The sequence below is a fragment of the Anabas testudineus genome, chromosome 8 (assembly GCF_900324465.2).
Source record: "Anabas testudineus chromosome 8, fAnaTes1.2, whole genome shotgun sequence".
Classification (NCBI taxonomy): domain Eukaryota; kingdom Metazoa; phylum Chordata; class Actinopteri; order Anabantiformes; family Anabantidae; genus Anabas; species Anabas testudineus.
The window spans coordinates 140,717-160,545 of record NC_046617.1 but is presented as its reverse complement, the minus strand read 5'-3'; the positions used below and the strand labels follow the sequence as shown (position 1 = coordinate 160,545).

The following is a 19,829-nucleotide window of genomic DNA, read 5'->3' as shown; positions in this document are numbered from 1 at the left end:
CTGCATGCCCTTAGGACAGAAGAGATGTGGTCGTTAAAACTCAATTGATCTTCAATGATCACCCCCAGGTTTCTGGCAGACTAAGTGGGGACAATCTTTATGATGATGCTGATGTTGTGTTTTGTTGAAGGTCTGGCTGGGATGACGAAAATGTCTGTCTTGAAGAGGTTCAGTTGAAGATGTCTGTCTCTCATCCAAGCAGAGATTTTGTGTTATATTGTGCTCTGTGTGGTCATTCATCCTAAAAACTAAAAACACGGGCATGTCCAAACAGTAACATCCAAAGTGAGCTCAAAATAGCTTCAGCCATTTTCAGCTTTAGCCATCAGACTCTTATTGACCACCATGCCTTCAGTACATCTTCATCATCATTTTTAAACTGCTTAACCTTGCTGTGGGAAAACAATAGTATGGTTCTAATGCACTATACCAGCAAAAGAACTACACTGGCATAGACTGGAATTATCCTTAAGACAACATCCTAAGGATAAATAAAAATAGCCCATCATAAAATAACTTTATTTAAGTAGATATACATTATATGATCACATCTCTAAAAAACTGCAGTTTTTTATTTATCATCATCTCACCAAATCCATTAGGTGACAAATAAGGATGATTATGTGTCTTATGTGTTTTATAATGCCAACAAGTATCAGCTAATATTATTCTGTAACTAAGGTGATATTTATATGTGAATTGTTCTTTAATTGTCAGCTGTGTTACTTGAGGAATCAGCAGTGTGCTGGAAGCAAATATATGTGTGAATCTGTATTTTTTATATTACAGTTTCTCTTATTTTTTCCTCCTAATTAACTCAAGACGTGTATTAGCAATGGTGACAGTTTTTCTTGTGCAACTCTACAAACTGTGTATATGTGTTTGCTTCCTTTCTACTCATGTGCAAGAGGAAGTCGGTTGTCAGCAGGCAAATCCTGGTTCGTTTATGAAGATTGTTGTGCAGCTGAGCTGCAGCCTGCTGAGTTGAATTTCAGTTGAAATAAAGGATTGAGGCTGGATTCATAAAGAAATTTGATCTGCATGGAAAAAAACAGCCCTCATTTATTTCACTGTGGGGTACTGTCTTTCTACAATGCAGATGGAACAATGAGTTTATAGAAAAACATTGAAATAGATCAATGAGTTGTAAGAACCTGTATTGACCAAACCTGATTTAGTGGTGGTCTAAAGCTTAAAGAAGCAAGCTTGTAACTAAAAGGTCATCTGTTCAACCCTTGACCAGTGTGATTAAATCTATGTGACACAAATGGAAATGCACTTCTCATTAACATGAATGTTGCGCCCCTGAGCAAGAACCACCACCCCAGCTGTTGTAGTGGAATTGCTCAGTGACTGTACTTCAGTGCAAAATGAATGAGTGAAAGGTTCTGCCAGTTGAGTTTAAACTTTAATGTCTTGTATTTACATCTGCTTAAAGCAGGTAACAGTCATTAGCTTTCTTAAGTATGCTAATTCTTTAACTGTCATGTAAATAAGAAACCTGCTAGTAAATGGTCTGCACTTATATAGCGCTTTGTTTACCTAGCTGATACTCAAAGCGCTTTACACTGCATCTCATTCACACGCACAAGCACACACACACACCGATGGCACCTGACTCACCAGGGGCAACTTGGGGTTGAGTATCTTGCCCAAGGACACTTTTGCATGTGTCGTGGCAGCCGGGAATCAAACCACCAATCCTGTTATTGGCAGACAACTTCTCTACCTATTGAGCCACAGCCACCCCACAGTATCAAAGAGGCGTTGCCGGACAGATCACGTGCATGTAATATTGCCTCTTCATTGTTAAATCAGGTCTAAAACAGACACTACTAATTCAATTTTATTTGTATTGAACTAAATCAGAACAGAAGTCATTTCAATGTACTTTACAGTGTAAGGTTTAGGACCTTGCAGTCAGAGTATAATTGTATATAAAAATGATATAGAAAACCCAACAATCCCATTTGAACAAGCATTAGGCATAAGTGGAGAGAAAAAAACTCCCCTTATAGGAAGAAACCTCCAACAAAACCAGGCTCATAGTGGGCGGCCATCTGCCTTGAACAGTTGGGGTGAGTGGAAAGAGGAGAAAAGAACAGCAGGCAATAAGAAAACAACAAGCAGCAAGAACATTGGGCAGGTCAACTGGATTCTGGAGATGTACAGGCCGAGGATACCTGCAGAAAAGTACAGAGAGAGGGAGACAGAGAGGAGGAAACACAACTACAGGAGAGAGAAGACACAAAGTTAATGACATGCAAAGATAGCATTTGAATGGGCAGGTAGGAGAGAGGAGAGGAGCTCCCCCAGCAAACTAAGCTATATCAGCATAACTAAGAGATGGTTTAGAGTCAACTGATTCATCTCTAACAATAAGCTTTATAAAAAAGGAACGTTTTAAGTATAGTCTTAAATGTAGATAGGGTGTCTGCCTCCTGAATCTGAACTGGGAGCTGGTTCCACAGGAGAGGAGCTTGATAGCTAAAGGCTCTGCCTCCCATTCTACATTTGGAAACTCTAAGAACCACAAGTATACCTGCAGCCTGAGAACAGAGAGTTCTGCTTGGAAGATATGGAACTATGAGGTCTTTAGGATAAGACGGAGCTGAATTATTAAGTGCATTATATACCCAGTCAGAACTCTGGCTGCAGCATTTTGGATTAACTTGGCTTTTAAGGAGTTATTGGGACATCATATTAAAAATAAATTATAATAGTCCAGTCTGGAAGTAACAAATGCATGGAATAGTTTTTCAGCATCACTGAGACAGGATGCTCCTAATTTTAGCAATGTTTCTCAGGTGAAAAAAGGCAGTTCTAGATGTTTATTATATGTATAAAGTAAAGGAGATATCCTGGTCAAAGATAACTCACAGTGCCTAAACTAAGTCATCTAGGGTAAGAATGTGATTAGACATAGTGTCTCTGAGATTTTTAGATCAAAATAACCTTTGTCTTGTCTGAATTTAGGAGAAGGAAATTAGAGGACATCCAGGCCTTTATGTCTTTTATGCATGCTTGAAGTTTGATTAATTGATTAGTTTCTTCTGGTTTTATAGATAAATATAGCTAGGTATCATCTGTCCATTGTCTGATGCTAATAGAAGCTCAGTATTGACCTTTACCGGTGCTGTTTCTGTACTCTAATGTACTCTAAATCCTGACTGGAAATTTATTTGAAACCACCTTTTCAAGAATTTGCTTTTTATTTATTTATTTTTAATTAAGCCCAAGGTAGAGGAGAAATCAGATTACTCATTGTGTGTGCATGCATGGCAACCAGGTTACTACAGTGCATGTAAACCTATTCCCTGATTACCCACTTAAATTGGTTTCTCCAAGTAACACGACTATTTAATTGCATTTAAACTTAGTCCATGACTCATCATGGGTAGACGTTCAGGCTTAGGGTCAGGTCAAGTTGTACAGGACTAAAAAGCCTTGGGGAAATTCAGGTGTCTAGTTACAGCTCACACTTAAGATACCTCAATCTGTCATTGACAAGGCTTGAGTGAACCAGGCTTGTCTTGGGTATGTCATGGTAGAGAGTCAGATTAAAGGCCTCAGTCAATTTCAGATAACAGCATCTTAATCCTTCTCCGAGGGCACAGCCACATCCACAATTTGTCGCAGGCAACAGTTCTTGTAGCTGTCTTTTGTGACTTTCAGTCCAACAGTCACACACATGTCAAGAAAGGATTAGAGTCCAACATTTGAAAGGCTTCCAGTGGAGACTCTCTGAAGTGCATGTTCCATTGTTAATTTGTACAATTCATCACATCTTTTTCAAAGTTAATCTTTGGTTTTGTTAAGTGACACACCACTGTGTGTGTGTGTGTGTGTGTGTGTGTGTGTGTGTGTGTGTGTGTGTGTGTGTGTGTGTGTGTGTGTGTGTGTGTGTGTGTGTGTGTGTGTGCAAGTGTGAGTGGGTGAGACCTCTGAGTCCCAGGCAGTATGTGATGAGTAACCTTCATGCTCTTGTGAGGAATATAACTACATGGGCTAGGGAGTGCTTTGGAAAATCATCCTTGCTTTATAGGGTCCACCGCAGCATCTAGAAATGCAATCTGAAACTCCAATATGTGAGGACAGAGCCACACATGAATTCTGTGCAGAAACATCACCACCATTTTAGATAAAGCCACAACTTTTCTGAAAATTAGTTTTGTAGTACTGCTTAGTTGTAGCTCAGAGTTCACTGTGTATTTTCTCTTTCATCAGCTAGAATATGTGTATTCTGTCTGGCAGTGCACTACCTTGCAGTGCATTTTTACATTAGAACAGGACAAGTGAAAAGAAACGTGTTAGCTTTTTTCCAGTATTGTAAAAAGATGATAAAAGTTAATCAAGTTACATATTGTAGAAGGAGATGAGGTGTGTAAGTATGGTTCTTGTCATTACCAACAAACTGCTAAATGTTTCACTTTCCTGGATAAGGGAGAATAGCCAGTAACAGTCTCCTTGTGTCTCTTTCATGCTTTCATTTGCGTTCCTCCCTCCCTGAGCAAACAATGTCTGGGGTTCTAGCTGTCTCTTTCCTATAATCAGATACACAGTTTGCCTTTCACATGCATCTGTAGTCACCACAAACTGTGAATCTGTCCTAAATGTCCTTTGTCATTTATTATTATTTTCTGTACTTTTCTCTCCACATCTCTATGGTTACAGTATAGCCAAAACAAACCATAACAACCTTGTTTAATCCTACCAATGATTAGTTCCCATTTACTGTACTAATTTATTATATCCATTCCCCTGAAAGTTCACATACACAAATATTAGAACTGTAAAATTTAATGATACTTAAAAAAAACCCAGACTGGTCTGTGTCTCTCTGATATTCACTGTTCTGACTCATGAGGATTTTTTCTATTCCAGTTTTTGGCTGTTGTATGTTGTTGTGTTGTTGTATGGCTGGATATTTATAGCTGATCAAATTACATCAACTAACACTAACCAACAACCCCTGAATGTGCGTTTATTGTGAGTGTAAGGCTTAAAATAGTGCAGCTTATTGAGCAGAAATGCACACACTCACATACATGCTTTGGCCATGCTGGTTTCACATGACTGTGCTATAATTGTATTTGAGAGGATTTATAAGCCACACACAGACACACACACACACCCACGCACCACACACACGGCCACAAATCACACAACTTTAAGTTCTCAGTGCCAATACAATCCTCTTAAAGCACCAACAACACCACATAAATGCACGCACAGGTAAGAGAAGGGATGGACTTCAGTTACATAACTCCTGAAAACGGTATGTTTCTGTGTGTGTGTGAACATACTTATGTTAGCCTTGGACAACCACTGATAGCTTCTCATCACCTGTGGTTTGATCCTTTGCAAATTTGACTTTTAGAGCCAGTTAGATGTTCAGATGTCTGTCTCTAGGAGACAGGGCATTCAAAAATGCACTAGTCCGGCCCCCCACAACTGTCAGTACCCGACCCATTACATGCACTTACCACTGCAGTAAATCAAATTCACACCTAATCTGTTAATGTAAGACTCATGACCCGACCTGTGCATACAGCCTAAAGTACAGCAGCCTGTCTACAAAGAATGTCCCAAAGGAGAATAATAAAGTATTTGTTGTTGTTGTTGTGATGATGATGATGGTGGTTATTATTATTATTATCATATTATTAAGATCATGTGGTGGTTTTAATCTTTTGGTGCACAGCAGTCACTCCACTCGAACCAGCCTCACTACGCAAACTCAGCAAGGTGTGATTCTATATGTGGTTGGACGGCTGTTGATTTTGCTATACATTTTTGTCATAAACCTAGTGTCCACCTTTAAACCACCAGGTCATGTTACTGTTGTGGCTGATTGGTGTAGTCACTTAAAAACTCATCCAGATTGTAGACAAATTGTAAGTGGCACCAGCACGTAGAATTTTCTAATGATGTCTCATTCCGATGTGCTCATGCTCCAGTTGCATTTGTAATGCAGAGTGCCACAAAGATAGTTAATTTTATGGTGTCCACTGTCTCCACATTCTGAATTTACTGTAAATGTCCTGTAAAAATCCTGTCTGATCTTTATCTCCTTCTTTGCCCACAGAACCTGCTGAAGAGCTCGAGATAGACCCACTCACCCCAATGGAGGAGAGAGAGGAGAAAGAGAGAGGCATCATGGGACAAGAGCAAGAAGATGAAGGCAGGAAAGATGGACATGCAGTCAATATGAACGTACAGAATTCTCTGACAGAAAAAGAAGAGAACTGTGTGGACGTGCATACAGAGATGGAAGAGAAAGGGAGGGAAAAAGGAATGGAGGAAGGAGAGATGAAGAAAGAGGTGGAGGCAGAGCAAAGCCAGTCGGTGCCTGGCCTCCAAATTAGTGTTATCCGGGGCACTGATCTGTTTGGCTATGTTGGCATTGAAGCAGTGTTGGACCAGATGAGGCGCAAGACCATGAAGGCTGGTTTTGAGTTTAACATCATGGTGGTTGGTGAGTGTCACACTCATTTACATTTATTCATGTAGCAGACCCTTTTATCCAAAATGATGTACAAGTAAGGAACAAGGCAAAGGCAGGGTCAGCGTAAGGGGGTCTTGTCTACGGACTACCTACTGGAGGTAGGCCACAACTGGGATTCAAACCCCAGTCCCCCGAATGGAGGACTGCAATCTTACAACTACACTATCCAGCACAAAATATAATCCCAAATGATGTTCTTCTTATTATAATACTCTATTATCCTCCCTAGATATTACCCTGCTATTTATTACCTTGTTATTTCCAAATGTTTTCCTAATCACATTAGTATGTACTGTATACTCAACATCACTACACTATATCTTATCTTTAAGATAACTTATGGTTCCTCTTTCAAGTTGTGATTCCTACATTGGAACAGTTCATTGTTCTGTAATGCACTAGAGTTTTTGAACAAAAATACCCTGTTGTCTCTTGGATACAGCTTATTCTGCTTTTCTCTGCATTCACCTACAACTGTGCCACACATCCATACACCAATTATCTGTCTCTCTTGCATCATGCCTTGCATGTGTGTGTGTATGTGTGTGTGTGTGTGAGAGAGAGAGAGACAGAGAGAGACAGAGAGAGAAAGAGACTAAAATGTCCTTTCAAACCAGCCACCCTACTGTGCCTTGGCCAATCATAGAGCTCTACAGCGAGGCCAGTCTCTTCTAAGCCAGTTAGCAAAACTCTCCACTATGGCAAGCTCATAGTTTGACCAATGGCAAGGCTCACATGATGGACAGCAGATCACTAGGATGTTCTGCATATTCATTTAAGAGAGCAAACTCACAAGTAATGTGTTTTTTACATCTGCAAAGTATCTGCATTCAATTGATTGTCACATTGGAGGAGGAAGTATAATTCTGTCAAGAGGAAGTGGTTTTGAGAGTTGGGGCTGCCTGCTCTTTCCTGCCACTGTCTCTGCTGTTTGACTGAAAACAGGAAGTTTATTCTTCATAATTAATTCAAGAATGCTCATTATTTACTGGTTTGTTGCTCTTACTGTGTGTGCATTTTGTGACCTGTCATGTCTTCCTACCTGTGTGTGTGTCTAAATTAAAATATTGGGTCATACAGAGTGTGAAATGTCTGAGGTGCTCGTTCATCACATCAAGTCTGTGGAAGCTCTTGGCAGTGACATGAGGACTTAGTTGTATACATGCCAGTGGGTGATGAAGTACTCAGGTCATTTACTGAATTGAAGTATCAATAACAATATATAAATACTGTTACAAGTAAGTAAAGTCCTGAGTTCAAAAGTAAAAATGTATTACTCCCAAAAATGACACACTCCTGATGCAGATTGATTTATTCCACTTCACAGAATATTATATTACTGGATTATTCAATTAAATTCAATTTTATTTGTATAGCGCCAATTTACAACAGAAGTTATCTCAAGGCACTTTACAGTGTAAGGTTTAAGACCTTACACTGTAAGACAGAAAATATTTATACAAAACATTATAGAGAAAACCCAACAATCTCATTTGAGCAAGCTTTAGGCAACAGTGGAGAGGAAAAACTCCCTTTAGAGGATGAAACCTCCAGCAGAACCAGGCTCATAGTGGGCGGCCATCTGCCTCGACCGGTTGGGGTGAGTGGAAAGAGAAGAAAGAAAAGAACAGCAGGCAATAAAGACAACAACAAGCATCAAGAACATTGGGAAGATGAACTGGATTCTGGAGATGTACAGCTCCAGGCCGAGGATACCTGCAGAAAAGTACAGAGAGAGGGAGACAGAGAGGAGGAAACACAACTAAAAGAGAGAGAAGACACAAAGTTAATGACATGCAATGGTGGCATTTGCATTGATACAGGAGAAAGGAGAGAGGAGAGGAGCTCAGTTTATCAGGAGAGGTCCCCCAGCAGACTAAGCTATATCAGCATAACTAAGAGATGGTTCACAGTCACCTGATCCATCTCTAACTATAAGCTTTATAAAAAAGGAAAGTTTTAAGTCTAGTCTTAAATGTAGAGAGGGTGTCTGCCTCCCAAACCTGAACTGGGAGCTGGTTCCACAGGAGAGGGGCTTGGTAGCTAAAGGCTCTGCCTCCCATTCTACATTTGGAAACTCTAGGAACCACAAGTAAACCTGCAGTCTGAGAACGGAGAGTTCTGCTTGGAAGATATGGAACTATGAGGTCTTTAAGATAAGATGGAGCCTGATTATTAAGGGATTTATAAGTTAGGAGAAGAATTTTAAATTCAATTCTGGATTTAACAGGGAGCCAATGGAGAGAAGCTAACGTTGGAGGAATATGATCTCTCTTGCTAACTCCAGTCAGAACTCTGGCTGCAGCATTTTGGATTAACTGGAGGCTCTTTAATGAGTTATTGGGACAAACTATTAAAAAGGAATTACAATAGTCCAGTCTGGAAGTAACAAATGCATGGACTAGTTTTTCAGCATCACTTTGGGACAGGATGCTCCTAATTTTAGCAATGTCTCTTAGGTGAAAAAAGGCAGTTCTAGAGATTTCTTTGATGTATGAAGTGAAGGAGATATCCTGATCAAAGATAACTCAGAGATTTCTTACAGTATTACTCGAGGCCAGAACTAAGTCATCAATGGTGAGAATGTGTTTAGACATAGTGTCTCTGAGATTTTTAGGCCCAAACAGTATAACCTCTGTCTTGTCTGGTCCAGGTCTTTATGTCTTTTAAGCATTCTTTAAGTTAATTGATTAGTTTCTCCTGGTTTCATAGATAAATATAGCTGGGTATCATCTGCATAACAATGGAAATTTATAGAGTGTTTCCTAATAATATTTCCTAAAGGGGACATATATAAAGTGAAAAGAATCGGTCCAAGCACAGATCCCTGTGGAACTCCACAGCTGACTTTGCTGTGCATGGAAGACTCATCATTAATGTAATCTATCGTAAATCTATCCGATAGATATGATTTAAACCACTCTAGTGCTGTTCCTTTGATTGCAATGACATGTTCCAGTCTGTGTAATAAAATGTTGTGATCTTTAGTGTCGAATGCAGCACTAAGATCTAACATGACGAGTATAGAGAGTAGTCCATTGTCTGATGCCAATAGAAGATCATTAGTAACCTTTACCAGTGCTGTTTCTGTACTATGATGTACTCTAAATCCTGACTGGAAATCTTCATCCAAGTTATTGCTACGCAGGTGGTCGTACAATTGCTTAGAAACTATCTTTTCAAGGATTTTAGAGATGAAGGGCAGATTGGATATTGGTCTATAATTCGCTAAGACCCCTGAGTCCAGAGTAGGCTTTTTGAGCAGGGGCTTGACTACAGCAAGCCTGTGGTACGTAACCTATTTGTAAAGATAGATTGATCTGATCTAATATGGACGTGCTGATCAAAGTTAAGACATCCTTGAGGAGTCTATTCGGGATGGGATCTAAGAGACATGTTGATGGTTTAGAGGAATTAATTACTGAAATTAATTCAGAATGATCTACGGGGAGGAGGCAGTCTAAGTACGAGCGTGGATCTAGAGTTGTTGTACAATCCATGCTATATGCAGGGAGGATCTGATCAATTCTTTCTCTAATAGTTATGATTTTATTTGTAAAGAAATTCATGAAGTCATTGCTACTGAGAGTTGAGGGAATACTAGACTCAACAGAGCTATGACTCTTTGTCAACCTGGCTACAGTGCTGAAAAGAAATCTGGGGTTGTTCTTATTTGCCTCTATCAATGAGGAGTAATATGAAGTTCTAGCTTTACACAGGGCTTTTTTATATATTATTAAACTATCTTTCCAGGCTAGGCAATATTCATCTAAATTGGTGGAACGCCACCTCCTTTCCAACTTACGTGATTTCCACTTTAAGCTACGGATTTGTGAATTGTACCATGGAGTTAACTTCCTCTGACTCACTAGTTTCTTTTTCAGAGGAGCAACAGTATCAAGTATTGTTCCAAGTGAAGCACCAGTACTATTAACAAGATAGTCCACTTGTGCTGGAGTAACATTGAAATAACTGCCTTCCTCTGTGTTGGTACATGGCTCTGAAATAAAAGATGGAATGAGTTCCTTAAATTTGTCAACAGCATTTTCACATAAACATCTACTGTAGTGAATCTTATCTGTAGGTTTAGTAAAGTCTGGTACTGTAAATTCAAATGTAATTAAGAAATGGTCAAATAAAAGAGGGTTTTGGGGAAAAACTATTAACTGATAAACTTCCACACCGTATGTCAGAATAAGATCAAGGGTGTGATTAAAACAGTGAGTGGGTTTATTTACATTTTGGGTAAAACCAATGGAGTCTAATAGTGAATTAAATGCAGTGTTGAGGCAGTTATCATCAACATCTACATGGATATTAAAGTCACCCAATATAATGACTTTATCTGCACTAAGAACTAAATCAGATAGAAAGTCTGAGAATTCAGTTAAAAACTCAGAGTAAGGGACAGGAGGACGGTACACAATAACAAACAGGACTGGTTTTTGATTTTTCTAGTTAGGGTCAGAGAGGCTCTCTAAGAGTGAGGCTCTCAAATGAATTCAAACTATGTTTAGGTCTGGGGTTGATTAACAAACTTGAGTGGAAGATTTCTACTACTCCTCCACCCCGACCTGTGCTTCTAGGAACATGATAATTAACATGACTTGAGGGGGTCGACTCATTCAGAGAGACATATTCATCCTGCTGCAGCCAGGTTTCAGTAAGACAAAATAAGTCTATTTGATGGTCAATTATCAAATCATTTACTAAAAGGGATTTAGACGAGAGAGATCTGATATTTAACAGTCCACATTTGATTGTTGTCTTGTTATTTGTTCTAAGAGAGGAGTCGTCTTTATTTTTAGTAGGTTTTTATGAATAACTCCTCTTGTGTTAGTTTTAGATATAAATAATTTAGGTACTCGGGGAGCAGACACTGTCTCTATGGGGTTATGGTAGTTTTGGGGGGGTGACGGCTGTAAGGAAGCTGCAGAGAGGTGTGTAAGACTGCGTCTCTGCGTCCTGGGTTCCACTCTGACATGTCAGGGTTTAGGTCGTCTAATAAACTCTGCCATATTCCTAGAGAGTTGAGACACACCATCTAAAGTGGGATAGATGCCGTCTCTTCTAATCAGCCAAGGTTTTCTCCAAAACGTTTTCCAATTGTCTATGTAGCCCACGTTGTTAGCGGGACACCACTTAGACAGCCAGCGGTTGAATGACGTCATGCGGGTAAACATGCAGTCACTGGTCAGATTGGGAAGGGGCCCAGAGAAAGAGTCCGACATCGTTTTGGCAAAGTTACACACCGATTCAATGTTAATTTTAGTGACTTCCGATTGGCGTAATCGGGCGTCATTAACTCCTGTGTGAATTATTATTTTACTATATTTACGTTTATAAATAAATTATAAATTATAATTCATTGATTACTTTGTTCATCACTTTGACATTGCAACTAGTAACATTGGGGCTTGATTTAACACCTTAGACACTGTTTTGATGATCACACGTTTTGAATGTAATAATTAAAAAGTCTCTGTATACTGTCCGGTAGAGTTTCATATCACTGATCAATTTTAATACACTATTTTGAAATTACTAAATCTGTTCAGAAAATGTAATAACTGTAGTGGCGCAAAAGTTAAAATATGAAATAGGTGGGGACACTATGCTGTAGCCAGATATGCAGCTTCCCAGAAATGTAACTACACATTGACACAGACCAGACAGGTCCATCACATCTTCTCTTTTTTTTTGTGTTTCAGTAATTTCAGTAAAAGCTGTTCAAGTTAAGATAGACTTTATTTATCCCACAATGATTTAGATTTATCCGTATTTTATTGCATTATTCAGTCTGGAAGTTGAGTCATGGCAACTGGACATCCAGTTCAGTTGCCATGACTCAACTTCCAAATAACTTCCAGACGACTGAGAATCTTCACCGACACGTTATTCAGTCTTTCTAACTATCATGATATTAAATTATTTTGAATATTTTCCAGGGCAAATATCCATTCAAATGCTTAACAACACTGACATTATGTATTTAATGAAGCAGGTAGCAATTAGACTGCTAACAAGGCCTTTTTATAGCCTCCTTTAGATGAGGAGACATGGCAGAAAGGACTTTGCTCTACTACAGAGATACAGTAAAAACTGCATTTACACACACAATGAGGATTTTTAAAAGTATTTGTGTTCTGTGTCTGTAGGTCAGAGTGGCTTAGGGAAGTCCACGCTGGTCAACACTTTGTTCAAGTCCAAAGTCAGCCGGAAGTCCTGCACGCCCAACTATGAAGAAAAGATCTCCAAAACAGTTAAACTTCATTCCATCAGCCACAGTGAGTCCACCCACCCCCAACCAACCCCTACCACCCCTCCAACACACACACACACACACAGGTACATTCTACAGACACACACACAGAGGAGGTGTATTATGACTCCTGAGACTGTGAAGAATGTGGGTTTGTTCATTTACGACTTTACAGGAGACAGTATTTCAGTGAATGTCCTCACAACTACAGGAAGGCAGGTGTGGTTTGTGATTTTAACTATACCTTAAATATCACCTATAACACAAAGTGGACAAAGCAAAAGCTGGTTTGTTTCCAGTCATGTGTTTCTGTACTCTCTGTCTTCCTCTTTCTACAACAGTGCATTACTGTTGCTGGGGCCAGTGCAAGGAGGTTATGACTAACAAATCTAATAGGAGAAGGCTCTCACATCCTACTTTCAAATCACTTTTTCTTTCATGTCTTGTGTCATGAACAGGTTTCTCAGCATGGACAGTGACTGCTTCTAAAATCCCATTTTCTGGTTTATACAGGTGTTCTATATCTGTTCTTAGACAATTCAGAAATAAGTTAATGTCACATATAAATGTGAAGCACAAGGTGACAAATTGTGCCAAATAGAAAACACTGTGATTTGGAAATTTGTGAATACCGAGTGATTTTTGCTGTGAATATGATGCAGTCAAAGACTTTTTGTGGTAGAATCTAATAAGCACATTTGTGTTGTAACAAGAGAAACAGGATTTTCCTTCAGGATTCTCTTGAATTCATGTTTCCCTCGATGATTGCAAATGCCCTGGACCTAAAACAGCAAAGCATCCCCACAACATTACACTGCCACGTCCATGCTTAAATGTAATTTTGATGCTGTTGTAGAATTTTAGAATTCTACTTTACACCAGATATACGAACATTGTCCCAAAAGGGTCGAAGGTTATCTAAATGTACTGGAGTAGACTTTAGAAGAGCCTTAATGTTCCTCTGGGTTAACTGTGGTTTTTGTTTTTGCCTTTCCACTCTCCCATAGATTTTTACCCAGTGTCTATCAGTTAGTAGAATTCAATTCAATTCAATTCAATTTTATTTGTATAGCGCCAATTTACAACAGAAGTTATCTCAATGCACTTTACAGTGTAAGGTTTAAGACCTTACAGAAAATATTTATACAAAAAATTATAGAGAAAACCCAACAATCCCATTTGAGCAAGCTTTAGGCAACAGTGGAGAGGAAAAACTCCCTTTAGAGGAAGAAACCTCCAGCAGAACCAGGCTCATAGTGGGCGGCCATCTGCCTTGACCGGTTGGGGTGAGTGGAAAGAGAAGAGAGAAAAGAACAGCAGGCAATAAAGACAACAACAAGCATCAAGAACATTGGGAAGATGAACTGGATTCTGGAGATGTACAGCTCCAGGCCGAGGATACCTGCAGAAAAGTACAGGGAGAGGGAGACAGAGAGGAGGAAACACAACTAAAAGAGAGAGAAGACACAAAGTTAATGACATGCAATGGTGGCATTTGCATTGATACAGGAGAAAGGAGAGAGGAGAGGAGCTCAGTTTATCAGTAGAGGTCCCCCAGCAGAATAACCTATATCAGCATAACTAAGAGATGGTTCAGAGTCACCTGATCCATCTCTAACTATAAGCTTTATAAAAAAGGAAAGTTTTAAGTCTAGTCTTAAATGTAGAGAGGGTGTCTGCCTCCCGAACCTGAACTGGGAGCTGGTTCCACAGGAGAGGGGCTTGGTAGCTAAAGGCTCTGCCTCCCATTCTACATTTGGAAACTCTAGGAACCACAAGTAAACCTGCAGTCTGAGAACGGAGAGTTCTGCTTGGAAGATAAGGAACTATGAGGTCTTTAAGATAAGATGGAGCCTGATTATTAAGGGATTTATAAGTTAGGAGAAGAATTTTAAATTCAATTCTGGATTTAACAGGGAGCCAATGGAGAGAAGCTAACGTTGGAGAAATATGATCTCTCTTGCTAACTCCAGTCAGAACTCTGGCTGCAGCATTTTGGATTAACTGGAGGCTCTTTAATAAGTTATTGGGACATCCTATTAATAATGAATTACAATAGTCCAGTCTGGAAGTAACAAATGCATGGACTAGTTTTTCAGCATCACTTTGGGACAGGATGCTCCTAATTTTAGCAATGTTTCTTGAAAAAAGGCAGTTCTAGAGATTTCTTTTATGTATGAAGTGAAGGAGATATCCTGATCAAAGATAACTCAGAGGTTTCTTACAGTATTACTTGAGGCCAGAACTAAGTCATCAATGGTGAGAATGTGTTTAGACATAGTGTCTCTGAGATTTTTCGGCCCAAACAGTATAACCTCTGTCTTGTCCGGATTTAGGAGAAGGAAATTAGTAGAGTCATGATTACTGAGCTTTGTTGAATTAACAAAGGTCTGTACATTCATGGATGTTGTTCTTGGCTTTGCTCTGTCAATCCCAGAGCTTTAGAAATAGATTTGTAACCCTTCCCAGACTGATCAGTGCAGTTTGGTAGTTTTTTAGCTGTAACAACCAACAGTGCGAAAAGTTTTGGTATTATATAAACAACAACAGCAACAACAAATGAAATACACTGTGTAGGTACATAGTGTGTGACTGTAGTACTGTGTTGTAAAGTCTGATGGCTGTGGGGAGGAATGACCTGTGGTAGCACTCCTTTTTGCACTGTGGGTGTAACAGTCTCGTGCTGAAGGAGCTGGTCAGAGCCTCTACAGTTTGGTGCAGGGGGTGGGAGGGGTTATCCATGATGGATGTTAGTTTAGCCAACATCCTCCTCGATGGACTCCAGTGTGCAGCCCAGGACAGAGCCGGCCTTCTTAACCAGTTTTTTAAGTCTCTTCCTGTCTCTGCCTGTACTGCCCCCTGCCCAGCACACAACTCCATAAAGGACTACTGAGGCCACCACAGTGTCATAGCCTTAGTCCTTAGCAGCTGTCTGCACACACCAAAAGACCTCAGTCTCCTCAGCAGGTGAAGGCCTCTGGCCCTTCTTGTACAGATCGTACCACGCTGGGCATTTAAGACCTGTCTACCTGCACACTCATTTGATCCTAGCGCATTGCCTCTCTTTGAGTTTTCATACCATCCCTTTCTCCCTGTCAACTGTGTAACAAATATGGTGTACATGGTGAAGGCAGATGACCGCCCACCCAACCTCTTCTGTTAGAGACATTCACCTTGTGCTTCTAAAGTAGGATTTGTTGGGTTTTTTATATATTTATATACATTGTATGTGTATATATACTGCAAGTTCTCTAACCATGCATTGTAAAGTGGATTTAGATTACTTTTGCTGCAATTTGGTCCTTTATAGATGAACTTATCTGAACTCAGTGTAAAATCGTCTTCTTCTCTTTTGGCTTTTCCCATCAGGGGTCGCCACAGTGAATCATCCTCTTCCACCTAACTCTATCATGGGCATCTTCTACCCTCACACTAGCCAACCTCATGTCCTCTGTTAACACATCTATATATTTCCTCTTTGGTCGTCCTCTTGCCCTCCTGCCTGGCAGCTCCATCTCCAACATCCTTCTACCAATATACTCACTATCCCTCCTCTGCACATGTCCAAACCATCTCAGTCTCTCTGACTTTGTTGCTAACACAGGCAACGTGAGCCGTCCCTCTGATGTGCTTGTTCCTTATTCTGTCTAACCTGGTCACTCCTAAGGAGAACCTCAACATCTTCATCTCGGCTACCTCCATCTCAGCCTCTTGTCTCTTTCTTACTGCTACCGTCGCTAACCCATAGAGCAGAGCTGGTCTCACCACTGTCTTGTACACCTTTCCTTTGAGTCTTGCTGACACTCTTCTGTCACACAACACTCCTGACACTTTCCTCCACCCGCTCCAACCTGCCTGCACTCGTCTCTTCACCTCTTTTCCACACTCTCCATCACACTGAACTGTTGACCCTAAGTACTTAAACTCCTGCACCTTCTTCACCTCAGCCCCCTGTAACCTAACGCTTCTACCTTGATCCCTCTCGTTTAGACACATGTAATCTGTCTTACTACGACTGACCTCTTCTTTCCAGAGCAAACCTCCACCTCTCCAGCTGTTCCTCTACCTGCTCTCTACTCTCACTGCAAATCACAATGTCATCCGCAAACATCATTGTCCAGGGAGATTCCTGTCTGACCTTATCTGTCAGCCTGTCCATCAGTATAGTAAACAAGAAGGGACTCAAAGCTGATCCTTGGTGTAGTTCCACCTCCCCCTTGAACTCCTCTGTTTGACCTACAGCACATCTCACCACCGTCTTACTTCTGTCATGAATGTCCTGAACTACTCGTACTTCTCTGCCACTCCCGACAACCTCATACAGCACCACAGCTCCTCCCTTGGCACCCTGTCATACGCCTTCTCTAAATCTACCAAGACACAATGCAGCTCCTTCTGACCATCTCTGTACTTTTCCATCAACATTCTCAAAGCAAAAATGGCATCAGTGGTGCTCTTAAGGGGCATGAAACCATACTGCTCCTCACAAATCTTCACCTTCTTTCTAAGCCTGGCTTCCACTACTCTTTCCCACAGCTTCATTGTGTGGCTCATCAACTTTATTGATGAGCCACACTGCGTGTCGCAGAACTGCAGCAACTATAGAGGAATAAGGCGTTCTGGTTCCGATTCTTTAGCTTCCACCACTTGGTCTTCTTTTCTGTCTTCCCTCTCTTCTTCTTCCTGACCTCCAGAGTTATCTTACACACCACTGTCTGGTGCTGTCTGGCTGCACTCTCTCCTACCACCACTTTGCAGTCACTCACCTCTCTCAAATGACCTCCTCTACATAGGATGTAGTCCACCTGCGTACTCCTACCTCCACTCTTGTATGTCACTCTGTGTTCCTCTCTCTTCTGGACGTAAGTGTTGACTACAGCCATTTCCATCCTCTTAGCAAAGTCCACCACCATCTGTCCTTCCAGATTCCTTTCCTTTACACCAAATCTGCCCATCACCTCCTCATCACTTCTGTTGCCCTCACCAACATGCCCGTTGAAATCTGCTCCAACAACTACTCTCTCTCCTCTGGGGATACTCTCTATGACTTCATCAAACTCAATCCAGAACCTCTCCTTCTCTTCTAACTCACAGCCAACTTGTGGAGCATACCCACTGACTACATTCACCATCACCCCTTCAATTTCTAGCTTTAGGCTCATCACCCTGTCTGAGACTCTTTTCACCTCTAGGACATTGTTCACAAACTCCCCCTTCAGGATCACTCCTACCCCGTTCTCTTACTATCCACACCATGGTAAAACAGTTTGTATCCTCCTCCAATACTACGTGCCTTGCTGCCCTTTCATCTTGTCTCCTGCACACACAGAACATCTACCTTCCTTCTCTCCACCATGTCTGCCAGCTCTCTGCCTTTCCCTGTCATTGTGCCAACGTTAAGAGTCCCTATTCTCAAACCTATGCTCCTGCCTTTTCCCTTCTCTCTCTGACCACGAACCCTTCTGCCTCCCCTCTTTCTTCGACCAACAGTAGTCAAATTTCGGCACCCTGTAGGTTAACCCGGACCTCGACCGATCCGGTATGAAAGTCTTATTGATGATTTGCATGGTTATTTTGGCAATTTTTACGCCGGATGCCCTTCCTGACGCAACCCTCTCTATTTATCCGGGCTTGGGACCGGCACATAAAGTCACTGGCTTGCAACCCCTGTGGCTAGATTAACTCAATGTAAAAAGGTACCCTAATGCTAATTAGTAATTGGCTTATTCTTCACAACACTCAATAAGAGGGAAACAATTAAAGAACACTTCTCTTTTTCTCATTTTAGAGCCTTAGAGCTAAGAAAAGGTGATGATGTAATTCCAGTAAAATAAAATGAAATAAAATCATCCTTTAAGGTGCAGGTGTGCACAGCAAAATTCAGTTTGTCTGTTAGTTAGACTGTGATATTTCCTGTTCACAAGAGGAAATTGTGACTTGACAATGAAACTACAAATGTCAGTTGGTCAGGCAGGTTGGTAAAACGGGCTCTATGAAAACAGTAGGAAGGATGGTCTGTTGCTTCCATCCAGGCAGCCATGTTTGTGAAAATATGATGGTCAGGAGGTGAGGAAGTGAGGCCTGCTCCCACATTTGTAGACTGTCAAATTGAAACACTTATCTCTTCAGTTTCTAAATGAATATGAGCTGACATTTAGCTTTTTTATTAAAGGGCATACAGTATAAAAACGTATACTAAAACTAATTGGTTTATGCTGTCTAAAGTTGCTCTCATTTATTTCACAAACTGAGATGTTAACAGTCTCTCTGCCTAACCCTAGCCCTTTCCTGAAGACACCTACAGACTACTGTAACTTATTATTTTTTAAAAGCCAGTGTGCTGTTGTCAGACCAGGCTGACCTCACTGCCTATAAATCCTGTAGAATTTGGGAAGTGAAAAGTAGTTGCCCAACAGTGACCCTCCCGCATCTGTAAAGCCTTCCACCGGCATGGATATACTTTTAATCTGACACCTTATCACATCTACTGATCACTCTATACTCCATACTCTATATAATGATTACTTATAATAATAAATAAATAGAATAATAATATTAATAACTTAAAATCTGCACACTGATCAGTTGAGTATAACTTTAGTTTTTGGAGATCAATTCAGTCCTATTTAATGAAAACTCTGCATCATAACTCCATGCATCAATCCAAATGCTCATCATTTCACATTGATGACATATACAGTCTGTGAGTTACTATCAGATATGTCAGCCTGATTTAAATGCAGTTTGTTCTTTATAATAAAGCACACACTGCATTCAAATCCAACCGTCTGCAGGAAGTTTTTATTTGCTGAGAGATTACGGCCTCTGGCTAAAGCTGTGTGAACCAATAAAACCAAGTACTGTCCTTGCTGGCTGGTCTAGGCACCCACCAAGGGGAATTTTATTGCAGGTTAGAGAGAATCGTAATGATTAGGTACCAGATGTTTGCTAACATGCTTCCACACAGGAGATTTCTATGTGCTTACTCAGCAATGGCAACAGATCAAATGATTGTATTTACTTCCCTGCACGGCTTTCCTTGTACATTCAGAAGTTGCC

At 40.5% G+C, this 19,829-nt stretch overlaps 1 protein-coding gene across 3 annotated transcripts in view; it reads left to right on the top strand.

Annotated features, from left to right (window-relative positions):
• Positions 1-19,829, top strand: part of sept12 (septin 12) — a 72,528-nt gene that overhangs the window by 34,858 nt on the left and 17,841 nt on the right. For all 3 annotated transcript variants that reach the window (XM_026344904.1, XM_026344914.1, XM_026344922.1), the window contains 2 exons: positions 6,089-6,478; positions 12,667-12,795. In XM_026344904.1, the coding sequence (XP_026200689.1) occupies positions 6,089-6,478; positions 12,667-12,795 (519 nt within the window). The remainder of the gene's footprint in view (positions 1-6,088; positions 6,479-12,666; positions 12,796-19,829) is intronic.